Genomic DNA, 22,565 nt, shown 5'->3' on the forward strand with positions numbered 1-22,565 from the left:
GTTTTAAAGGGTCGTTTTCCAACAAAAGACATGTGGGACCCATAAAATGTCTTAGATTGCTTGCATTCAATATGTGGCTTCATTTGTATTCAATTTGGGTTTGGTATTGTTTGCAACAACAGCAAGAAGAAGAGTGAAGGGTTGAGAAAAGGGTGCTTGTGAGGGTTGAAAGAATCATTGCCAGGGAAAGAGGAGTGACAAGGAGCAAGAAGAAGAGGAGGAAGAAGATTCTTCACCTTGTTGAAGAACTTTTTCAAGCAAAAGGAAGGGTTTCTCATAGATTTTTCAATGTTTTAGTTTTATATTTATTTTTGTTATAGTTATTTGAATTTCATTTCTAGATTGAAGTAGATTATTGTTTCAATTATAAATTATTGTTGCTTAAATTTTGACTTAAATCTTGTTATTTTAAAGAAGGGCATAGGCTCAAACCATAAATATATTGTTTGTTTGTTTTCATTTGGCGAAATGTAGTGTCAAACTGAGTTCCCACAATCATGAAACAAGTGGCAGTGATGATGAGATGGAAATGGAAATTCATTCTCATAGTAGCCAAGAATATGTACCTGAGGCTGCGCACGAGAGCAATGAGGGGGGTGAGCAAACTGAGTCTCGATCCATAGATACTTGGCCACTTGGTCCTCCATCCACTAATTGCCCCTCCACACTTTTGACAAGGTGGGCTAGGGGTAAATATGATCCTAAATCACCTTTTAGACAATTTTTTGCGAGGATAGATGCTCCTACACAAGTAGGTGGCGATACAAGGAAGTGGAAATGCTATAGATGCTCCTTACACAAGAAGGTGGCGGCACAAGGAAGTAGAAATACAATATATGTGGTACAAAATGGTTTGGTAGCATCACTAGGGGAATGCACACTTCCTCTTTTGGGCAGAAAAAGGTATGGGACCATGTGAGTTTTTGAGCTGCAGTAAAAACTTGAATTATAGGATTAAATTCAAAAAGCTTTGTGGCATTCCAAATGACTTGGGGTTTGCAATGCCTACTACCTTCTCTGGTAGGCAACACATTCAATCTATTCAACAGACATAGGAGCAGCAATTACATGGACAGCCACATGTTTTTTCTCCTAGATCGCAGCTGAGAGCATCATCATTTATAGGGGCACCCTTAGGGCCTCCTTCTACTTCTAGCGATATGCTTGAAGTAGGACTGAGCAAGGGGAAACAAAAGGTTACGACTGAAAGCATCCCCGTAGCAGATTTATTTAACGCTCACGTGAAAGAGGAGATAGAGGAAGCCATTGATAGATTGTTTTTCTCTAATAGCGTACCACTTCACATAGCTCGATCTCCTTATGATAAAGAGATGTTTTAGAAGGTTGCGAAGGGGGAGGACCATCATTTGTGCCCCCCGGTGAGCACAAATTGAGGACTACTATCTTGGATAATGAGTATGTCAAGATTAGTCAAATGATGGAGACCATGAGGGTTGTTTGGGAGTAGTCAGACTGTAGCATTATCATGGATGGGTGGACAAACATAAGGAACCGTCCACTGATCAATATCATTGTTACATGTGCAGATGGCCCATTGTTTCTCACGGCGGTTGATTGTTTCTCCAAGTGGTGACTGATGCAACACTTATGTGTAGAGCAAGAGGGAAGCTTGTTGAGGCAGCCTATAGGCATATTTGGACTCCAGGTTGTATGCATGTCATAAACAATGCACTTAAGGACATGGGGAGGATGGCTGGATAAAGGGAGTGGTGAACGATTCTAGAGATGTGCAGATGTATATCTGCAACCACCACACTTCACATGCACCCCCTTTAGGAGTTTCATAGAGGAGTTCCTAAAACTAGTTGAGACTAAAGAAATAAGGATCTCTGATAGAGAATATTACAATGTATTTGAAATACTAATAAGTCTGAACTAAAACATGTATAATTCAGTCCAGACTGAATATATAATAATAGATGAATATATACCAGATTGAGCAAGTATATATATCTATATATTAGTATAAGTATTCTGAAAATGTTTCTTGTAAACAATCTATATTAATGTCCAAGCTTGAATTGCTGCTGAAGATTAGAATATTACTGCTATTATTTGATATTTAACCTAGGTAGCGATCACAATACTTATATGTGCAAGGGAAGTCATATCATGTAGGGACATGACCCTACGTGGTCATTGGCCACATAGGTTCATGTTCCTACGGGGCATGATTTCATTTTGAATAAAAGGCATCAATTTATTAAGAGACCTGATAACATATGCAACATTATAATTTTATATATATATATATATGTACCAAATCTTATCAAAGTATATTATATATAAAAATAGTGAGAATATATATATAATATTCATAGATTTATACTAGTGTACTTCACTTCTATTGAAGCTACACTTTAACAAAGACCATATATGCATCCTACTTCATTCTTTTGGAGAGAATGTTTGAGTTGCAAGAGCCACTATAGCTCATGGTGATGACGAATGAGTGGAATAGGTGGGACGGGTTGAAGACAGAGTAGGGGAGGATGGTGAAGGAGATAGTGAAGGGTGATGTATTTTTGAGTGATGCAAAATACATAGTCTCTATCATCACTCCAGTTTTCCAAGTCATCAAATATGAGGATGGGGATGTGCCTAGCCTTGGAGAGATGTAAAAGTGCATTGATTCTATACTTGGCCAGATGAGGGCAGTTTTTGTGGTAGACTTGTCATGGACCGAAATCAACAACCACCACACTAGCTATATGTTTCTTGTCTCAGGTATCTAGTTCTTCAAATTCTGAAGCTATTTAATAATAATTTCAATTTGTATTTGACAAATGTTTTAACTTCAAGTTTTTATTTTTTAACTTTAAGGGAACTTTAAAGAGTTTTACTTTTCAGCTTTTCATACACTAGTCATTTGATTTTCTATGTTAGGTATCTAGTTCTTCAACTTCTGAGAGGAATTGGTCTACATGTAGCTTTATCCACTCTATTGAGAAGAACATGCTTACCTCTTAAAGAGTAGAGAAGCTAGTGGTTGTACATAGTGTCTTGCGTATGAATGATCGCAAGACATGTGTGTACAAGAAGAGCCCCGCGACACGATGGGATGTAGAGGCAGAAGAGTCATCACAGATTGATGATGATGAGGATACTGTAGATGCAAGGCTGTTTGGTGTTCCTCTTGTGGCTCTTACCCTTTCAGAGTGATAGTTCTGATGATGATGATCTTGCTGCCCTCTTGAGGGATGATTAGAGGCCTCCACTACATTTGGGACCTTGGCCCTTGGCATTTTGATTTTTATATATGAACATTGAACATTGATTTTGAATATCATATATTGAGTTGACATTATGATTATATGTAATCATCTCTATGGTGAATGATGAAATACTCATACTTATGAAAATTTGATATTGATTACTATTATTATTTGGCTTTGTGGATTCAAGTATTTGGAATTCTAATATTTATAGTTCAATGTTCAATCACAATGCAATGTTCAAGTATTAAAATTTTAGAAAATTAGTATTTTTAATGAAGTTGGAAAAATTAAACTTAAAACATAAGTTTTGATCCTAGTTTAGCATTCTACCATGAGCACACATGGCCTATCATTTAGTGCGGATGGGACACCATAAAAACTCCCCTATATATGGTTGCTTATGCATTAAATCCAAAGTGGTACTTGCCTAGGCCTGGTACATTCACATCGATTCAGGATGATGAGGTGAACGATATTATGATACTTATTTTAACCATCTTTATGTCCTATATTGTTATACATGTTGGTACTTGAATGGTTCAATCGATGAACCTTTTCGTAACCAACATCTTCTATTTGCCAATATTTTGAATTTTTGAATTTTTTTTCTAGGTGAAGGAAGGGTTCTTCAAGTGCATTTAGGATGTTTGACTCTGAGACTGTTGGGAAGGTTTGCCTTGAGTGGACCAAATTTGCTACTCTTAGAGGTTATAGGTTTGTAGAAAAGGCAGACCTAAAAACTATGGCACATGAAGATTCGATTTTGTGGACTTGTCATGGACTGAAATCAACAACCACCACACTAACTATACGTTTTTCATCTTAGGTATCTAGTTCTTCAAATTTAGAAGCTATTTAATAATATTTCAATTTGAATTCAAGAAATGTTTGAAGTTTTTATTTTTTAACTTTAAGGGAACTTAAAGAGTTTTACTATTTAGTTTTTCTCCCACTAGTCATTTGATTGCTATGTCAGGTATTTAGTTCTTCATCTTTTGAGAGAAATTGGTCTACATATAGCTTCATCCACTCTATTAAGAGCAACATGCTTTCCTCTCAGAAAACAGAGAAGCTAATGGTTGTACATAGTGTCTTGTGTATGAATGATCGCAAGCCATGTGTGTACAAAAAGATCCCTATAGCACGATGGGATGTAGAGCCAGAGGATTCATCAATGCCCATCACCTTCTAGGTTACAACAGTACTCCTCACTTTATGGTTAATGCACAAGTCGTTCATTGTGCCATACTTGGATCACATTCATCACAACCCATCATAGAAAGCAAGCCATCAATGTCATGTCCCTTCATTTCTTATCCCTAATTATAATGCCCTCTTTTGAAATAAAGATTTCATAGCAAGTAATTATGTTAAAAATAAAATAAAAATAAATGATATAATCATAATATAAATTCATAATATTATATTATATAATATTATTAATATAAATATAAATAACAATATTATACTTATATAATAATATTATAATACATAATATTTGTCTAATTATTAAATAATAAATAATTTTTTTTGATTGGCCTAGTCCACATGCTTTTTGTGAATTTGCCTTGAACACACTTTTTAATTTCCTTGTTGCTGCATGGGCATTGACTAATTATAATACCCCATTAATCCATCCATTCGTTTTTTTGTTCATCCATGTGTTCTTTCTAAATACTAATTTATCATATATTGTTATTTTTGGCCAACGGTGTTTCTCTTAGCAATGATCACATAGTTGCCGTTTTAATAGGAAAAAATCGAACTTCTGCTAAGAAAATCTCATACGGAATAGACAATTTCATCTTAAGGCTACTTGTGATCAAATGTTTTTGCCGCTTTTCTATCCGTCTCCATTTACTTGCCGAAGTGTAACTAACCATATTTCATAGCCATATAGCACAATCGGCACTACTAGAAGCCCAAAAAGAGTTTTTGTAGTTTTCCAATCCCATATTTGGCACTTCTACATCTATTTTGTAGTGAGAAATGCTTTCCGTCCCTTGTGTAACTTTTTTGTTCTGTAAGTTTCCCAACTAAGTTTATTGTGGAAATCAAGACCCAAGTATTTATATTCATTGACCACTTGCAAAGGGCTACCTTCAAAGAGGTACTCTCTATGAGCCTTTTCTCTCCAAGCTAAAGATCATGACCTTAGTTTTGTTGGTGTTCACTTGAATCCCAACCTCATGAAAAAATAATTCTAAGGCTTTCAAGTGTTTGTTCAAATCTTGTGCTGTTTTTGCCATTAGAATAAGACCATCCACGTATAGGAGCAGCTTAATTACATAGCTGGTTAAATGAACCCACCACCACCAAACTTTTCTAGCCATTGCTCTAATCTATCAATGTACATCCCGAAAGAGTAGGGGATTGAGAGCAGCCTTACTTGACTTTATTTTCACTCCTGAAACATTTTTATAAGCTTTGTTTAGTTTTGATTTTGGCCCAAACTTGGTCATATAACCTATGAACAACTGCCTTATAATGCTTCGAGATTTTCAATCTTCCATTTTATTCCGAAATTTTCTTATTGGTACCATGTCAAAAGATTTTGTGAAGTCAACAAAGAAGCAAAAATCCTCTCCACCTTGCGTACCCCAAACTTTCTCGATCAAGTGCCCGAGTAAGATGCAACGGTCTATTATAGAGTGGTTTGGCCAAAAATTGGCTTGTCCTTTGGCTCTCTTTCCTTTCTTTTCAGTCCAAGTGCCGATTTGCCTTTCTGTCATGCTCCCAAATTTTTTACCGAAAAGAGGTTTTTGTCATTATAGTGTGGTAATTTGAAGGGTTGTTGATGTCGCCACTTTTGTGCAATGGGATGACAACACTAGTTGTCCAATTTGCTTTAAACCCATTTTTATGACTCCATTAAATATTCTTTTGATGTGAGGTGTGAGGGCTTCAATACCCCATTTTAAGTATTCCACTTGTAGACCCTCAAAATCACGAGCCTTACGTGTCGCAAGTTTTATAATTCCTTCTCTAATGTTTTTGGAAGAGGAGAGATTAGTTCTCAGGGTGATTATTGGGTGGATGTCTGTATCTTGCTTCCTCTCATACAACTGTTTTGCATACTCTATCCATTGAGAAATTGTGGTATAATTCCTTTTATTTATGCTTCTTTGCTGCAATTCTTTCCAAATACCTTTTGGGTTGGTCCTCCCAAGCAAAATCAATTCCTTCCTTCTAGTTTGCATATACTCTTCTTTTTTCAGTTTTACAATCTTTGCATACTCCCTGTTATTCCCCCCATGTTTTGCTTATTTTGTCTGCTGCTTTACATTCTTCATCATACTGTTTTAGTTGCTAGCTTAGCATTTAAATTTTTGCATGAGCTAAGAGCCTTTAAAATTGATGCAGTCTATGATTTTCTTGCTTGACAAGGTACCCTCACTGTTTTCTACTTCTTGAAGCTGCTTTTGAAGCATTATTTGAAAAGTTTCTTTGTTTTCTTGTGTCAAAAGGATTGTGCCTTGAACAACATCTCTCTTTTCATTTTGTTGTGTTTCTTTTAGTGCTGATTATCTTTTAGTGCAGTCTATGATTTTCTTGCTTGACAAGGTACCCTCACTGTTTTCTACTTCTTGAAGCTGCTTTTGAAGCATTATTTGTAAAGTTTCTTTGTTTTCTTGTGTCAAAAGGATTGTGCCTTGAACAACATCTCTCTTTTCATTTTGTTGTGTTTTCTTTTAGTGCTGATTATCTTTTTGAATATTTATCTTTACATGTATTGGATAGTGGTCTGATTTCATTTCCATGGGGAGGTACCTCTAAATTTGTTAGGTTTGCGATGTAAGTTTCTTTGAGCTTATAACATAATCCACTATGCTTTGACCATTTTAAATTTGTCATGTAATGTTCCCTGAGCTTTGCCAAGCTTTTAAACCATTACATATAATACAGTCATATAGGATGCACATCTCTAACAGTTCTGCCTCATAGTGTAATAGCTCCTCCCTCATCTTGAGATATTCTTTCCGAACTTTGATTGCCCTCTTCTTCCAACCATAAGGGCTTGTTTGGTTGCCGAAATCAGGACAGGAATTGGCATCACTAATTCTTAAAATTTATAATCTGCAGTTTGGACGCGCCAAACCGAAATTGGAATTTGGATTAATTTGGATTTGGTATCCCCATTTACCTCAAATACTGGAATTCAATCTTCCATCTAAATAGGTGGAATTGGACAAATTCCCATTCTAATTCCAGTTTCACAAAAATGAGCATTGAAGAATGAAATGAAATGTAAGCTTTTTTGAAGTTTGCCTTACTTTTTCATCTTTTTCAATTTCAGTTTTGACAAATCTTTGGTGATTTCATTCTCATACAAGATGGTGTAGATCGCTAGGATGAAAGAGAGATTAAGGAGGGATTTTTCACTGTTGAATCTGGCAAGGTTTGGTTTGATTTTTTTAGTGTGATTGCCAAATTGGAAACCACACTGCTTTGTGCATCTCTCTTTTCTTTTATTGGTCTGGAGAGCAGTGATTTGAGGTGGCAACATTGTTGATTGTTTCAATCCCTGACCTTGTCTTCGCAACATTGCTTTCATCCTTCCTTGACCAGATCACAGTCATGTCTACCATGTCTCCTGCAATATATTTACTGTGTTCTCCACTGTTTGAATGGACTGAAAATTTCTTTTTTTTTACAATGGATCATACCTTTCTGCAGGGATTTCTTCCAAAGAGAAGACTCCAATCTAAGCAGAGAAACCTCGGTTTGAGCCTGCACGTTCCATTTGGCTTCAAGAGCGAGTGTTATGGACAGTAGAAGATTCCTGGATTTGGACAGCCAATTATTCTTTTGCAGCAATTTTGTGAGGAAAGATCCAAATCACATATTTACAATTGACTGTTCTGGGTGGAGAATTATTATTTGATAAATGTAGATTTTTGTGTTTTGAATTTGATTTTGTATGAAATTTTTATGATTAATAGTTCGATTCATCATGGGTATGAAAACAATTCAAATATGAGTGATAGTTTGAGAACTTAAAATGCTATGTTTTAAATCTTCTGACAATGAAGATGATATCTTCATTTATAACCAAAATTGATGTAACAGAAAAAAGAAAAAGTACTTCGCTTTTCATTCATTATGTTCACTGTATTTTCTATGATAAATATAGGTATCTTGGATCTTCCGTTGTCTTATTTTCTACTGCATTTTTACTGCTTCTCTTTTTCTTCTTTCCATACTAATCTTATGAAAAGATTTTTATTTTATATTATTTTGATATATGAGTTTTTTTGAGGTTCAAAATCTTAAAGATTAATGGATTCTTGGAGAAGTGTAATGCTTATTCAATTGGTATTCTAACTCAAGTTTATGGAACCAAACACAGGGAATGTATCTTCTCATTATGAATTCTAGGTGAACCAAACATTCCCAACCATATTCCAAAAACTGTAATCCGGATTTAAAATTCCAGAATTGTTCAAATTCCAAATTTAGACAATTCTGGCATCTCTAATTCTGGCAACCATAGTAACACCACTCTGGGGGACGGGGAGACAAGTTTCTAGGACAGGGGGACAAAGGGGCCTTAATTTGGGGAGGACATGGGGAGGGCAAGGAATGGTGGCGGGTTGTATATACTATACATATGTGATGCAGCGCAAGGCAGGAGTATCCCCAAAGGAGATGTCCTAGCCCCCAACTATACAACCATGCTGCGGAAACACAACAAGAAGAAGCAATAATGCAAGATCTGATACCAAATTACAATAATATATTCATAAAATATAACTGATTACATGCAATGTGCTGGGCTGTAAGGCCTTCCCGGTTACGGCCAAATACAAAGCAAGTAATAGTTCTGCAAGATCCCTCAAGATCTAATCCAAACACTAGCTAGTCCAGGTCCACACTCTGGTAAAAACCTCCAAGGAAGATCTCAACTTGTGCTCGCAAGCCCACCAAACAATCTCCTTGTTTTACAAGCCGTAGCTACTAGCTCTGCTCCAACTTCATCCAAGATCCAAGTGTAAACTACCTCACATTCGGCGCTCTGTCCATACATTCACAACTCCATCACAATCCTGCTGTAAACTGCCTCACATTCGACACTCTGTTCACAGACTCAGGAAAACTTGCTCTTCGGCTACTCCTCTTCTTCACGATGGATGAAATAATGACTAAAGACTTCCCCAAAACCCTTACTTATACCAATCTAAGCCACAAGTCGGCCCAGAACACAAATTAAATACAAATACTCAAATTAAATGCCACAAGTCGGCCTGCAACACCAATTAAATGCCCAAAATCGATATCCGAGTAAAATCGCAATATCTCCTAGCTCTGATTGAATTAGAGCTCGCGCTCCGAATTGTAGTTAGTACTCTAGGCCCTCTCCTTAATCCTTGAAATTTGCATCCTCTAACTCATTGTGGAAAATTAGTTATATGGCCTGCAACAGGAACCTAAAAACCATGGTTACGGGGAGACCCGTCTCCCCCCTAAAAGATGCATCTCGGAGACTTTTCGCGTCTCCCGAGACCTAAAAAAAGGTTGAGACTTCATAATGGAGTCTCTTGAAGTCTCGGAGTCTCCTAATCCAAAAAGTGAAGTCTCCTCGAAGTCTCCTTATAAAAAATAAATGTAAAATATAATATCAAATTATTTTGTGTTTTAGCCCTCATTTTAATGTTTTTTAATGCAAAAAGTAAGACCAGTCTTTTTTATCCATTGTTTGTATGGTGTCCAAATTGGTTAATAACTGTTTGGATAGTTCTCAGTTTTAACCATATAGGAATCGGTTGATAGTTTCAACCATATTATTATAAACAAAAACTAACCTTTAATTGCTGAAGAATGAGATGGTAGAATTAAACAGTAATTGCAACTTATTGTAAAGACAGTTGTAACAGTTCTAATTGTATAGCCAGAATTTAAACCGGTCTAATACAACCACTATATGTAGACTGATGGATTCATTTGGTGCCATTTTGGTAACCAAATTGATGCATTCATTCCTAGCCATTCTGAACACAAAACTTCACAAATAGGTCTATTGTCACAACAAAAACATATCAAACTGATTAAGAACAGGTTTATGTATAAGATTTCAATCACTATAAAGTATTTTCAGACTCTACATAACAGAAGACCACTACTTGAAAACAAAAAACCAGCTACAGATCAACTTATGCCTGTCACCGTAAACTTTATCAATCAAATAAAATATGCCACTATAAGCAAAACAATTGAGTATCAAATGAATGTGTTTCTTCTCCATCGGCAATCCAATCTGCACTTTCAGATTAAGATTTCTGTAGACTTTTTGCATCATATCTGATATTCTAATATATTTTGATAGAAATGCAAGTTGTGCTAACACATCCCTCAAGATATTGTATAGATATATGAAGAAATTAGCATATTAGGCTTTCCAATCCATATCAAGAACATGCCAAAATTCATTATCGGTATTGAGAACTATCTACACTATCAATTAAAAAGAGACTAAGATCATTAAAAGGTAACATTCTGTCAAATCCTAATAACATAATCAAAATGAGAAGTGACCTGCCTTATATTGCTATAGGCCTTGCCTAACCTGAGCAACTCCTACTAAATTAGGCCACCAACATTTGCCTATTTGCAGTCTTAACATTCACAAGTATGACTATGAGATACAATAATGTGATTATGTAAGTTTTGAAATATTTGACTCTATATTAATGTAACATTATTATTATTATTTACTTTAGTCTTCTAGTTTTATTGTATTACTATTGTGTATTTTGTATGAGACTCTTTAAATTAATTAAAAAAAATTGCCGTACCAGTACCAGTACCAGTACCAGAGACCTCCAAGTCTCCCTGTTTCCCGGTGACCTTGCTAAAAACACATCTCCAATAGAAAGGTAAAACGACTCAAACTTCAACTCAATCCATCCAATCTCTATGCAATCATGAGGAAAGGTTCTCCAATGTATCTCCAACACATCCCTAACCATAAAAAGCATAACTCCACCAAAATCCAAGCTCAATGCTCTTGCATCAATATGGTACTTCAAATGCTAGTTATGAAAAGATGTATTGCAATATATGATATAAAGATGTAAAAGAGTAAATACTTGAACATTTCATTGAATGGGAACATCAAACATTGAACACAAATAGTCAAATCAGCAAATAGTTAACACCGGGACATCCCCCCATCCTTGGTGGAGGTGGTGGAATCTGGTGGCATCACTGGGGACGGGGAACAGAGTCCCCAACTCCCTGGTGCGTCCGGCAAAAAGAGGGGGGGGGGATGTGTCCTTGGGTTACTATGCCGGGAACTCAACGAGCCCTAAAGGGTTGTTACTTATCCCCACTTCTGTGTTAAGGTAAAGAGTTTGGTTATTTTCTGTTCTAGCATTTAAATCGCTTAGAATGATTTATCCTTTGCTGCGGTACACAAATATATCCTTTTTCAGTGCTGCTTATCAATCCTCTTTATCTACACTTATTTTTATAGAATTTGATTCATGAGGGGAAAAATAACATGCTGCCAGATAAAATATGAGCTCTTTAACCGTTATTTTTATCCATATGTACTTTTTCAACTTGTATGAGTTTTTCATAGGATTCTTTTATTGGAATTGTTACCCCTCTGTGACCTTTTCCGTTTTTAGTTATCTCAGTCCATATTGATATCTTTGGGTATCCTTCAAAATTCGGAACTCCATACAGCCTTCATGCTCATGTGTTTCAACAACGACAATTATGTCCTTCCTTTTGCTATGGGCGCTAAGCTAGGACCTCTCCTCCAACGGTAGCCTCTATAGTTCGAGCTACCATTTACTGGGAATAGTTGTTCATCATAGGAGCCTCATGAGTAATCAAAATCATTCCGGAGAATGTTTGCCTTCCTTCTTTAGCTTAACCCTGATTCAGGGTTTGAACCTCACGAGTAATTAGAATTATGCTTGAACTCTTTAAAAGACAAAAATATATATTCTTTTAGGATCCACTTTCTAAGCTTGCATGTTATGTGTGATTTATTCCTTCTTATTTGGGTGTGCTTTATCTATGCTCTAGGCTGCAGGAAATAAAAATAAGAACAGAGCAGGTAGAGATTACAGAATACCTGTGTGTTCAACTTCAAACATTGATTGCTTCCATCAGCGATTGATATTATAAGGCTCCATATTTAATGAGCCAATTCACTAAGGGCATCATAAGTTTTAATATTAAAGCCTAATATGATTGAGGCTTACAGTCAAGATTGGCAATAGCTAATCTAAAGTCCTGACCATGTTTATTATCATGGGAATCCTCGTAAGGATCCATGGTACAGAGAATTTAATAATCAAACAGTTCTAAGACATTGCAGGTGCAACTCATTTACGATTTGTGCGCTTTCCTGTCCATGGCTACAATATTGGGCACATTCTATATCATTGGCCGGGAGGTGGTTACTGTCTGTGAGTGATTTTTATTACTTATGAGCATTCTATGTATAAATGCCAGCGGATCAATTGTACTTGCTGCAATAATAATTTCTGAGTGTTATAGTTGTGCAAACAAGTTTTTGGTCTCCAGTGCCTTATTTTTCTTAAATTCATCTTATATGCATAGCAGCGGTATGAAATCTTTGAGTAGATCAGAATTAATTATTGTTAAGTGTGAATTATTTTGAGGAGAAAACATTACAATCAACAAATGTATAATAATTGGAGAGTCAATACCAATTCAGTCAACAGCAGATAAGAACAAGAGGATCTTATCATCGATAGTATTAGATCAGCCAGTAAACTCTATGTGAATATGGCTAATTTGGTCCATGTGTGCAGTTGTATCAAGTCATACAAGAATTCGGTTGGAACCCTAGCAGAGCAGTCTGTGAGGAAAAGGTCATTTAATCAACAGGCAGACTCAATCCTCACCCAAAAGAGTGGTTAGAGCCATCCTTATTGATTTAGAATCACAGTCTACCATATCTGTAAACAGGAGTTTGCATAAACACAAAAGCTCTGTTGGAATAAATATAAATCTGAAACCATTATATGATCTGAAAACTATTTAACAAGCAAATTATGAACTAGAACTGTTGGAGCGGATTCAAAGAAACTATATAATGGTTAGGCATTGTCATTTTATGTACCATCCGTCATGCATTTAAGCCAGATAGAAACTTAGCAAATAAAAGAGTTGTGTACAAGTCTTAGATAAGAAGGGGTCCCTTGCAATTGAAATTTAAAGAAATTAGTCCCAGTTTTGATAGGACTACAAAAGGGGACGCTGCAATCAATAGGAACGTATTCTTCCACTAAATTGTCATCAAGCATCTCAAAGTCCCTACATCCATTGTGTTCGGCCAATGAGATAACAAGAAGGTTAGGCATTGTCATTTTATGTACCATTCATCATGCATTTAAGCCAGATAGAAACTTAGCAAATAAAAGAGTTGTGTACAAGTCTTTAGATAAAAAGGGGTCCCTTGCAATTGAAATTTAAAGAAATTAGTCCAAGATTTGATAGGACTAGAAAGGGGACATCACAATCAATAGGAATGTATTCTTCCACGAAATTGTCATCAAGCATCTCAAAGTCCCTACGTCCATTGTGTTCTGCCAATGAGATAAGAAGAAGTTTAGGCATTGCCATTTTATGTACCATCCATAATGCATTTAAGCGACATAGAAACTTAGCGAATTTGTAGATAAAAAGGGGTCACTTGCAATTGAATTTTAAGGAAATTAGTCCCAGATTTGATAAGACTAGAAAGGGGACATTGCAATCAATAGGAACGTATTCTTCCACTAAATTGTCATCAAGCATCTCAAAGTCCCTACATCCATTGTGTTCTGCCAATGAGATAACAAGAAGTGATGTCTTCATGATGCAAGGTATGGTAGGACTATCATGGGCTTGTTTGTAGCTTGGTTCTATAAACACCATCTCATGCCTAGTTATGAGTGTATCAACAAGGTAATGCCTCCTACTATTGACATTCTCAGAAGACTCATCAACCACCTTCTAACATTTACACCTTACCTTGTCAACCAATGTCTTCAATGTTACATGTAAGTCCTCAAAACAAATCAAAATCATTAGCTGATTTTATCAAAATCAGCAATGTGAAATTGGGATGGGAACTGCAATAATGAACCTTTGTATATGAGATGTGAACATAGAAATGATCGAAAATGCTCCTTCAAAGATAGGATACACTTTATCATTAAACTGCAACCAAAAAATTGTGCATTCCCTGACTGAATTTTTTTTTCCAATCATTTTGTATGCAAGCAACTAAAATCGTTTGATGGCTTATGTAATGAAATAACTTGCACAATAGAATAAATAATATTATATAAATACTTGATAATAACTGAGAGCAATAGGCCACTTCAAAGGGGCAACCTCCAAATATCTCCAATGAGAACACACTTCACAATATGATGTTGAAATAAGACTCACAACCTCCTATATATACCTAATTATGCTTAGGTTGAATAGACACAACCCTACATAACACCTAGGCCGACCTACCTAGGTAAATAATAATATAATAATGATAACATGACTTAATTAAAGATTAAGACAGCCACAAGTTGACTATTCATACCCTATATACACCAATATTAAGGGCGTAGCCTGCCCCCTCTCTTGAAAGAAGCATTGTCCTCATTGCTAACCAAGTGTGGATTCTTTTGAATGAACTTCTCATCCTCCTATGTGGCCTCTTCAACTAGTAACTTCTTCCATTGGATGAGATACTGAGTCAGGGTTCTGTTCCTCAGCTTCTTCATGCGTGTTTGAAGAATGCACTCTGGTTCCAAAATTATTCTTCCTTCTTCATCAAGTTCTGGTAGTACTGTTTGAGTAGGAATATTTTGCCCAATTACCTTCTTCAAACAAGAAACATGAAAAACTGGATGTATCTTTGTTGTTGGTGGCAACTCAAGCTTGTAGGCAACACTACCAATCTTTTCCATGATTTGGTATGGTCCATAATATCTTGGAGACAATTTATTATTCTTTTTTTGTTGCTTTGTTGAGATTTGTTTATAAGGCTGCAATCTCAAGAAGACCTAGTCCGCAACTTCAAAATATCTTTCACTACGATGTTGGTCTACTTGTTGTTCCATTTGATTTTGCGCCATAGCTAAATTCTCCTTCAGTCTTGAAAGTACCTATTGTTGATGAAGCAAGTGGTCCTCCATTGCTTGAACGTGACACCTTTAATGATGATGTGATGGAAGGAGGATGATATCCATAAAGTGCCAAAAGTGGAGACATTTTTGATGAGCTATGAAAAGAGGTATTGTACCACCACTCTACAAGAGGTAGCCAATCTATCCATTGAGATTGCTTTTCTAAAGTGAAACAATGTATATATCCTTCGAAACATTTATTAACAACCTCAGTTTGCCCATTTGATTGAGGATGGTATGAAGAACTATGAGTCAATTGAGTACCCAAACATGAGAATAAATCTTTTCAAAAGTGACTAGTAAAGATAGGATCACGATCACTAACAATAACCTTAGGTGTACCATGTAGCTTTTGGATATTCTCCAAGAAAACTTTTGCCACTATACTTGCTGTAAAAGGATGTGATAATGCAATGAAATGTGCATATTTAGTGAGGCAAATCAACTACTATCATGATAACATTATGACTTTTAGATTTGGGAAGCCCTGTGATGAAGTCCATGGATACCTCTTCCCAACTTTGGCTAGGAATAGATAAAGGCTGCAAGAGACCCGGTGTCTTAATTGTTTCCCCCTTATTTCTTTGACAAACCAAACATTCAGTCACAAATTTTTGAACATCACCTTTTAGCCCTTCCCAAAAAAAATCTTGCTTGACCCGATGATATGTCTTCAAAAATCCTGAATGACCACCAATTGGGGACTCATGTAGTTCTTTGAGAATCTTGTATTTAAGAGTGGAATTCGTGTAGAGATACAAGCCCTCTTTATACCAAAGAATATCCCCCTTTAAACAAAACTTATTTGAACTACTAGGGTCACTTTTTATTTGCTTGATGAGATTACTTGTTGCAACATCATTTTGCCACTCTTCTTTGGCTTGTACCACCCAATTTTCTTGTGATATTGAAAGGGCACACAACAAGGCTTCATCTTTTTCATCCTTCTTGGAAAGTGCATCGGCCACAATATTTTCCTTCCTTTTCTTGTATACAATTTCAAAGTCATCCTAACATCTTAGTGACCCATTTTTGCTGCGTTTTTGACGATAGTCTTTGTTCCAAAAAACATTTTAGGCTATCATGATCTGTCTTAACCTTGAAGTGTCGACCCATTAAATCAGGCCTTTATTTTTTAATTGCATGAAGGATTGCTAGCATTTCCTTCTCGTAAATAGGTTTGAGTTGATTTTTAACTTTTAATTGACAACTCTCAAAAGCAATTGGTTGACCTTCTTGCATGAGAACTCCTCCTATCCCATTTCTAGAAGCATTACATTCCACAATTAATTCCTTGGTGAAGTCTGGAGTGGCAAGCACTGGAGTTGTACACATAGCGTTTTTCAATTGCTCAAATGATACATTAGCAGATTCATTCTAATGAAAATAATCCTTCTTCAATAGAGTGGTAAGGGGTGCTGCTATACGCCCATAATTCTTCACAAATCTTCTATAGTATCCTTTGAATCCCAAGAAACCCCTCAACTTCTTAATAGTTTTTGGAATAGGACATTCCATGATAGCCTTATTTTGTAAGGGTCCACCTTTACTCCTTCATGTGAAACTATGTGTCCCAAATACTCCACCTCCTTAAGACCAAAATTACACTTGGATGGCTTAGCATAGAGTTGATGATCTTCGAGTAATTGTAATGCTTGATCTACATGCTGCAAATGTTCTTCCCAAGTTTGGCTATAAATTAATATATCATCAAGAAACACTAACACAAGCTTTCTCAAGAACTTAAAAATGGAATTCATCAAACTTTGGAATGTAGATGGTGCATTGGCAAGACCGAATGGCATCACCAAAAATTCATAATGACCCTCATGAGTTCAAAATGCTGTCTTACAAATATCTTCCTCAATTTGAATTTGGTGATAACCCGATCTAAGATCTAACTTGGTGAGATAATTCATCTAGAAGATCATCGATGACTGGAATAGGAAACTTATGTTTAATGGTGTACTTGTTGGGCACTCTATAATCTAGATACATGCGTTGAGTTTCATCCTTTTTACACACCATCACAACAGGTGAGGAGTAAGCACTTTGGCTATGTCCGATAATTCTTGCCTCTAGCAATACCTCAACAATTTTTTCTATCTCACTATTTTGTATGTGTGGGTACCTATAAGGCCTGATGTTTGGTGGCTGGCTCCCTGGAACTAGTTGTATGGCATGGTCATGATCCCTCTTAGGAGGAAGTCCTTTAGGCATATCTCCAAGAATCATTGAGTGACGATCAATTATTGCTAGTAAATCTGGATGAGTAAGAGCATTAGATTGAGAGACTTCTAATGAACATAGTTGGGCCACAAATCCATCCGCACCTTTCTTAAGAAGCTTTTGCATTTGATGAGAGCTTACCATCTGTGCAGATTTTGCCTTCAATCTCCTTAGCTCCACTACCTTTCCTTTTGATTGAAATCACATGAATAGTTCTTGGAAGTTCATCTCAATTGTTCCCAGTATAGTAAGCCATTGTACTCCCAAAACAATATCTGCTGCACCCATGGATATCGCATACATTGGGGTATCAAGTTGATAATCTCTGATGGATAATTTGATGCTATGACACTTCCTCGAACAAGTAATTGTGCCCCCATCTACAATCAAAACTTGAAACTCTGGGGCTGGATATATAAAACAATTTAGAAGAGTTGCCAACTTTTTGTTGATGAAATTATGAGTACTACCTAAGTCAATCAACCCTGTTACTTTCTGCTTCTTTAAGAAGCCCACTACCTTGAGAGTTTGTGGTGCACTGAAACCTGAAAGTGCATGACAAAAAATGATTGGTTGAGAATCACGTGATTCCTTACCTGACTCCCTATTCTCCTCTGATACGGGTTCATCCTCTTCTTCCTCACTTGGACTTTCAATATAGAACAATTTCTTTTCACTACATTTATGTCCTTGACTAAATTTGCTATCACAATTGAAACACAACCCTTTTGCTCTTTTCTTCTCAATTTGTTGTGGAGTCAACCTAGTAGGTTGAGGAAGAGAAGGTGTTGAATATCCTTCTTCTCTTGTCACATTATCCCCTTGCTTTCTAGGAATCAAGAACTTCTCTACCTTGCGTGCCAATATAAAAGACTCATTTATTGAGTTGGGACAAAACATGCGTACCTCATGTTAAATGTGATCCTTGAGACCACCCAAGAATAAATCATGCAAGTTCTCCTCTATAATTGTATCCACTCTTAAGGATAGATTTTGGAATTTTTGAATATAATCCTTAACTGATCCTATTTGTTGAAGCTCAGCAAGTTGGCGAAAGAAGTTTTCCATCACACTATTGCCATATTGTGCTTGGAGTTCTTTTGTAAAAATTGACCATGATACAATGAGTCCCTTTTTCCTCCTATGAGTACAAAGCCAACGGTACCAAATGAATTGATCTGGTTCTAGATATAAGAAAGCCATCATGACCTTTTGTCCATATGGGATTTGATGTACTTCAAAAAACTTCTCCATTTGATTTATCCATGTTAGATGATCCTTGCCATCAAATTTGCACATATCCACCTTTGGAAATTTTTTTCTAGATCCCGTAGGATTAATAAAATTTGTGTCATTATTAGTTGACTTGAAGGCTTCACCTTGATTGCTTGAGAGCTCCTTCCTTGTTTCATTCATATAGGTGCTTAACATGCTTCGTATATCTGATATATCTCCTTGTAGGTCACACATATCCCTCTTAACCTCATCCTTGAACTTACTAAGTTCCTCATTGGGATTACTATCCTCTGTTGCTTCCCAATCTTGATCAGAGGATTTTCCCAGTGTGGTAGCATTCTTTTTGCCTCTTGTTGAAGTCCCCGTCATGATGGAAACCAATGTTTTTGAAATAAATCACACAAATGAAATGTAAATTCTCTGATTTATTTATTTATTTTTCACTGTAGCTTACTAGGGCCAAGATACCCTTGGAAAAAATCCCAAAATTTTTTTGAGCAAATTTGCTACCTTGAGAAAGAATTTTCCTAACTTTGCAATATCTTGCTTATTTTTGTTTTTCAAGTTCTCCAAGCTTTGAATTTAGGCTCCTCTACTATGTATTAAAAAACGCAATACAAGTTATACTCCAATTTGGTAGGATGTGAGAGATATGAAGATCTCAATAAATTGTGTAGAAATAGTAATTTTGCAATAATTCTCTTAAATTTGCTCCAATTCCTTTAAATTTTGGACTATATCTTTTTTAATATGGTCTTCAACAACCCTTAAAAAATCTTTGAAAAATTCATTAAAATCTGAAAGTTATGCTCTTCCCAAAATCGCCCCAAAGTTGAGAAAAAATCTTGCCTCTATGGTGCCAAGATCATGCTCTGATACCACTTGTAATGAAATAACTTGCACAATAAAATAAATAATATTATATAAGTACTTGATAATAACTGAGAGTAATAGGCCACTTCGAGGGGGGCAACCTCCAAATATCTCCAATGAGAACACACTACACAATATGATGTTGAAATAAGACTCACAACCTCCTATATATACCTAATTATGCTTAGGTTGAATAGACACAACCCTACATAACACCTAGGCCGACCTACCTCCCTAAATAATAATATAATAATTATAATATGACTTAATTAAGGATTAAGATAGCCACAAGTTGACTATTCATAACCCTATATACACCAATATTAAGGGCGTAGCAGCTTATTGAAAGGATGACAGCTGTACCAAATTTGAGAATTTGTGCCATTGATGTCCATTGAATAGTATTTTTGTCATCATAGCCAATATGCCTAGCTGGTGACCTTTGCACAAATGCTCCACAATGACTAAGCTAAATCCATCATATAGCATAGTATGATTTTGTTTCATCTGTTATGTAGTGGTGGTGTCTTCAAGATGATGAAAGTTTCATGCAGCATACTATCCCATTTGAAAACTTCAGATTCAGTCAAAATGAAGGACATGGAGTGTATAGAGGCTATGCCTTTCCTCGTGTGAGCATCATTAATGGCAGCACAAAATATTAGAAACATGACAAATACCATTTCTTCGAGGATTGACGAGAACAAACCTAGAAAGGTTGGTGCTAGATGAAAACTTACTGTAAATAGCAATGTTCTTTGAAGATTGAGGAGAACAAACCCAAAAATAAGTAGAAAGATTGATACCAGACAAGTAGTTACTATAAATTACAGCGTTCTTTGAGGTCTGAGGAGAACATGCCCAGTTATCACTAAGTGGCATGCAAACTGCTGTTGGAAACCAAAAGACTGTAAACTGAGCTGGGTAAGAACATTGGAACACTTAAGACACCTGGGAATTCAAAGAAGACACCCAAAATTGGCCAACGTTCACAAAACAAGATGATGTGAAAAATAGGGGCACTACTTTGGAGTTCAGTTTTTGTGCTTAAATGAATCTGCAAAAGTTTTGGTTTGAAATGGTAGAAGACCAGTGAGAAGTAGGGATAATGGATGCATAGGGAAATGATAAAGAGGAAAACTACCAGAAGAAACTTTGGCTAGGCAAAGTGGGGCTGTGAAACATATAGGAAATGTTATCATGATATGGAAAACCTCAAAAACTTGTCTATAGGCAGAAATTGACCTAGACAACCCCTTTTTTGAATTTTTGCAACTTTGGGCACATGACCTAGATATAAGGGAGTGCAAAACACGTGACATGTATGGAGTTTTGACCAGTGGACCCATTGAAAGAATTCTTTGACTGGTTATCAGTAGTGAGAATCTTGGCAATAGCACTCGACCCTCTCCAAACTTAGAGAATTTTGGACTGTTGGGGCAGTGGCCAACAATGCCCATAACCCGTGGTTTTATCTGTTATTGTGGTTGGAATAAGGTCTTCTTACTGTTTTGAGGTTATATGTTTCACAAATTTTAAATTCTTTTGGTATATTTTTGGGCCTTTAAATGTGAAAATACTCTGCTCATATCAATTTCAAATTGCTTGTTTGTAATTACTTCAATAGCTGTTCTCTTGAAGGTGATGGGCCTTTCTAAGAAAATATAGTTTATAGAGATAATTGTTTTCTGTATATTCTTCTTTACAAGACATTAGATGAGTGCGTGCTTACAATTTGTTTTGAATTTGAGAATAAAAACAGTATATGTGTGCATGTACTGGGATATGTTTTCTTTGAATGTCAAGTAAGCATGTGTCACTAAGTGAATCAAAAGAAGGCAAAAATTTGGTCTCTAGTTCTTTTTGCTTCTTACGTTCTCTTGCAAAGAAGTGAGTTGATGTACATTTCTGAAATTAATGACAGGACCACTTTTAACAATTTTCATTTTGACAGGGTATTGTTTTATGCTTGCTGCTGATATGTTCTCCAATTATGTACTACAGAAGAAAACACAGTTTTGTGGTGACTGGTGGAACAAGAATACCTACCAACTCAAGGTTTTGAAATGTTTTTCGCCATGTTGATGTGATCATTCTTTGTTATTTTCCAATCACATGCTTCAGAAAAAAGTGCAGTTTTCAAATGAATGGTGCTCCAAGAATATCAACCAACTCAAGTTTTTCAAATGTTTCTCCATGTTGATGTGATAATTCTTTCTTATATTTCATGATTTTTAAATATGTAAATGTATGCCACTGTTGGATCTTAAATGCTTGACATTCCTAAATGAAAATTCAATTGTATCTTCTGGTTTGGCTTGATACAATTATACTTATGGCATTTTTAGTAGATATGCAATCATACTAGTTTCATTTTGTTCTTGAGATCTTTTGTTTTTGGTTGATGTTTAATGCATCAAATCTATGATAGGATATATGACGTTTTGATTAGATTAAGCATAGAAAGGGCCCACACACATTACATGTCATCCATGAAAGTCAAATGGACAAATCTCAGGAGTGGTGAGGTTGGGGAAAAAGCTTCTGATTGGAGCAAGGAACCATCATCATACAAACCATTCATGTTTCATGCTCTGCATGTAATTTGTCTGGGTCAAGATTAATGTGTTTAACTCTGGGAATTTTAGCTAGAGGTTTTCAAAATTAGATTTGTCTTCATACGCAAGGTGTTCTTTTAACAATCTAGGTTGTTTAGAGGCTTATCCATGTTCGGTGCTTTTTGAGACTCAAAGTAGTATCATCAGGCATATAAAAACAAGACTTAATATTTAGGATATGTCAAGGATTTTTCACAATGGTTTTTTGTCTATAT

General features: G+C 36.0%; 1 protein-coding gene across 3 annotated transcripts in view; it reads left to right on the plus strand.

Annotated features, from left to right (window-relative positions):
• The window catches only part of LOC149548175 (structural polyprotein), a 98,887-nt gene extending 76,846 nt beyond the window's left edge, over nt 1-22,041 (plus strand). For 2 of the 3 annotated variants that reach the window (XR_016353998.1, XM_089792216.1), the window contains one exon: nt 21,687-22,041. Coding sequence is in view for 2 of the 3 variants with exons in the window: in XM_089792216.1 (XP_089648342.1) it covers nt 21,687-21,797 (111 nt within the window). In the remaining variant the exon portion in view is untranslated. Of the gene's footprint in view, nt 1-7,916; nt 8,057-21,686 lie in introns of those variants that run through there. The other variant, XM_089792217.1, reaches the window with a different exon arrangement.
• Nucleotides 22,042-22,565: the final 524 nt, after the last annotated feature.

The sequence above is a fragment of the Cupressus sempervirens genome, chromosome 7 (genome assembly GCF_028749045.1).
Source record: "Cupressus sempervirens isolate cs-2001-9-10 chromosome 7, ASM2874904v1, whole genome shotgun sequence".
Taxonomy (NCBI): Eukaryota; Viridiplantae; Streptophyta; class Pinopsida; order Cupressales; family Cupressaceae; genus Cupressus; species Cupressus sempervirens.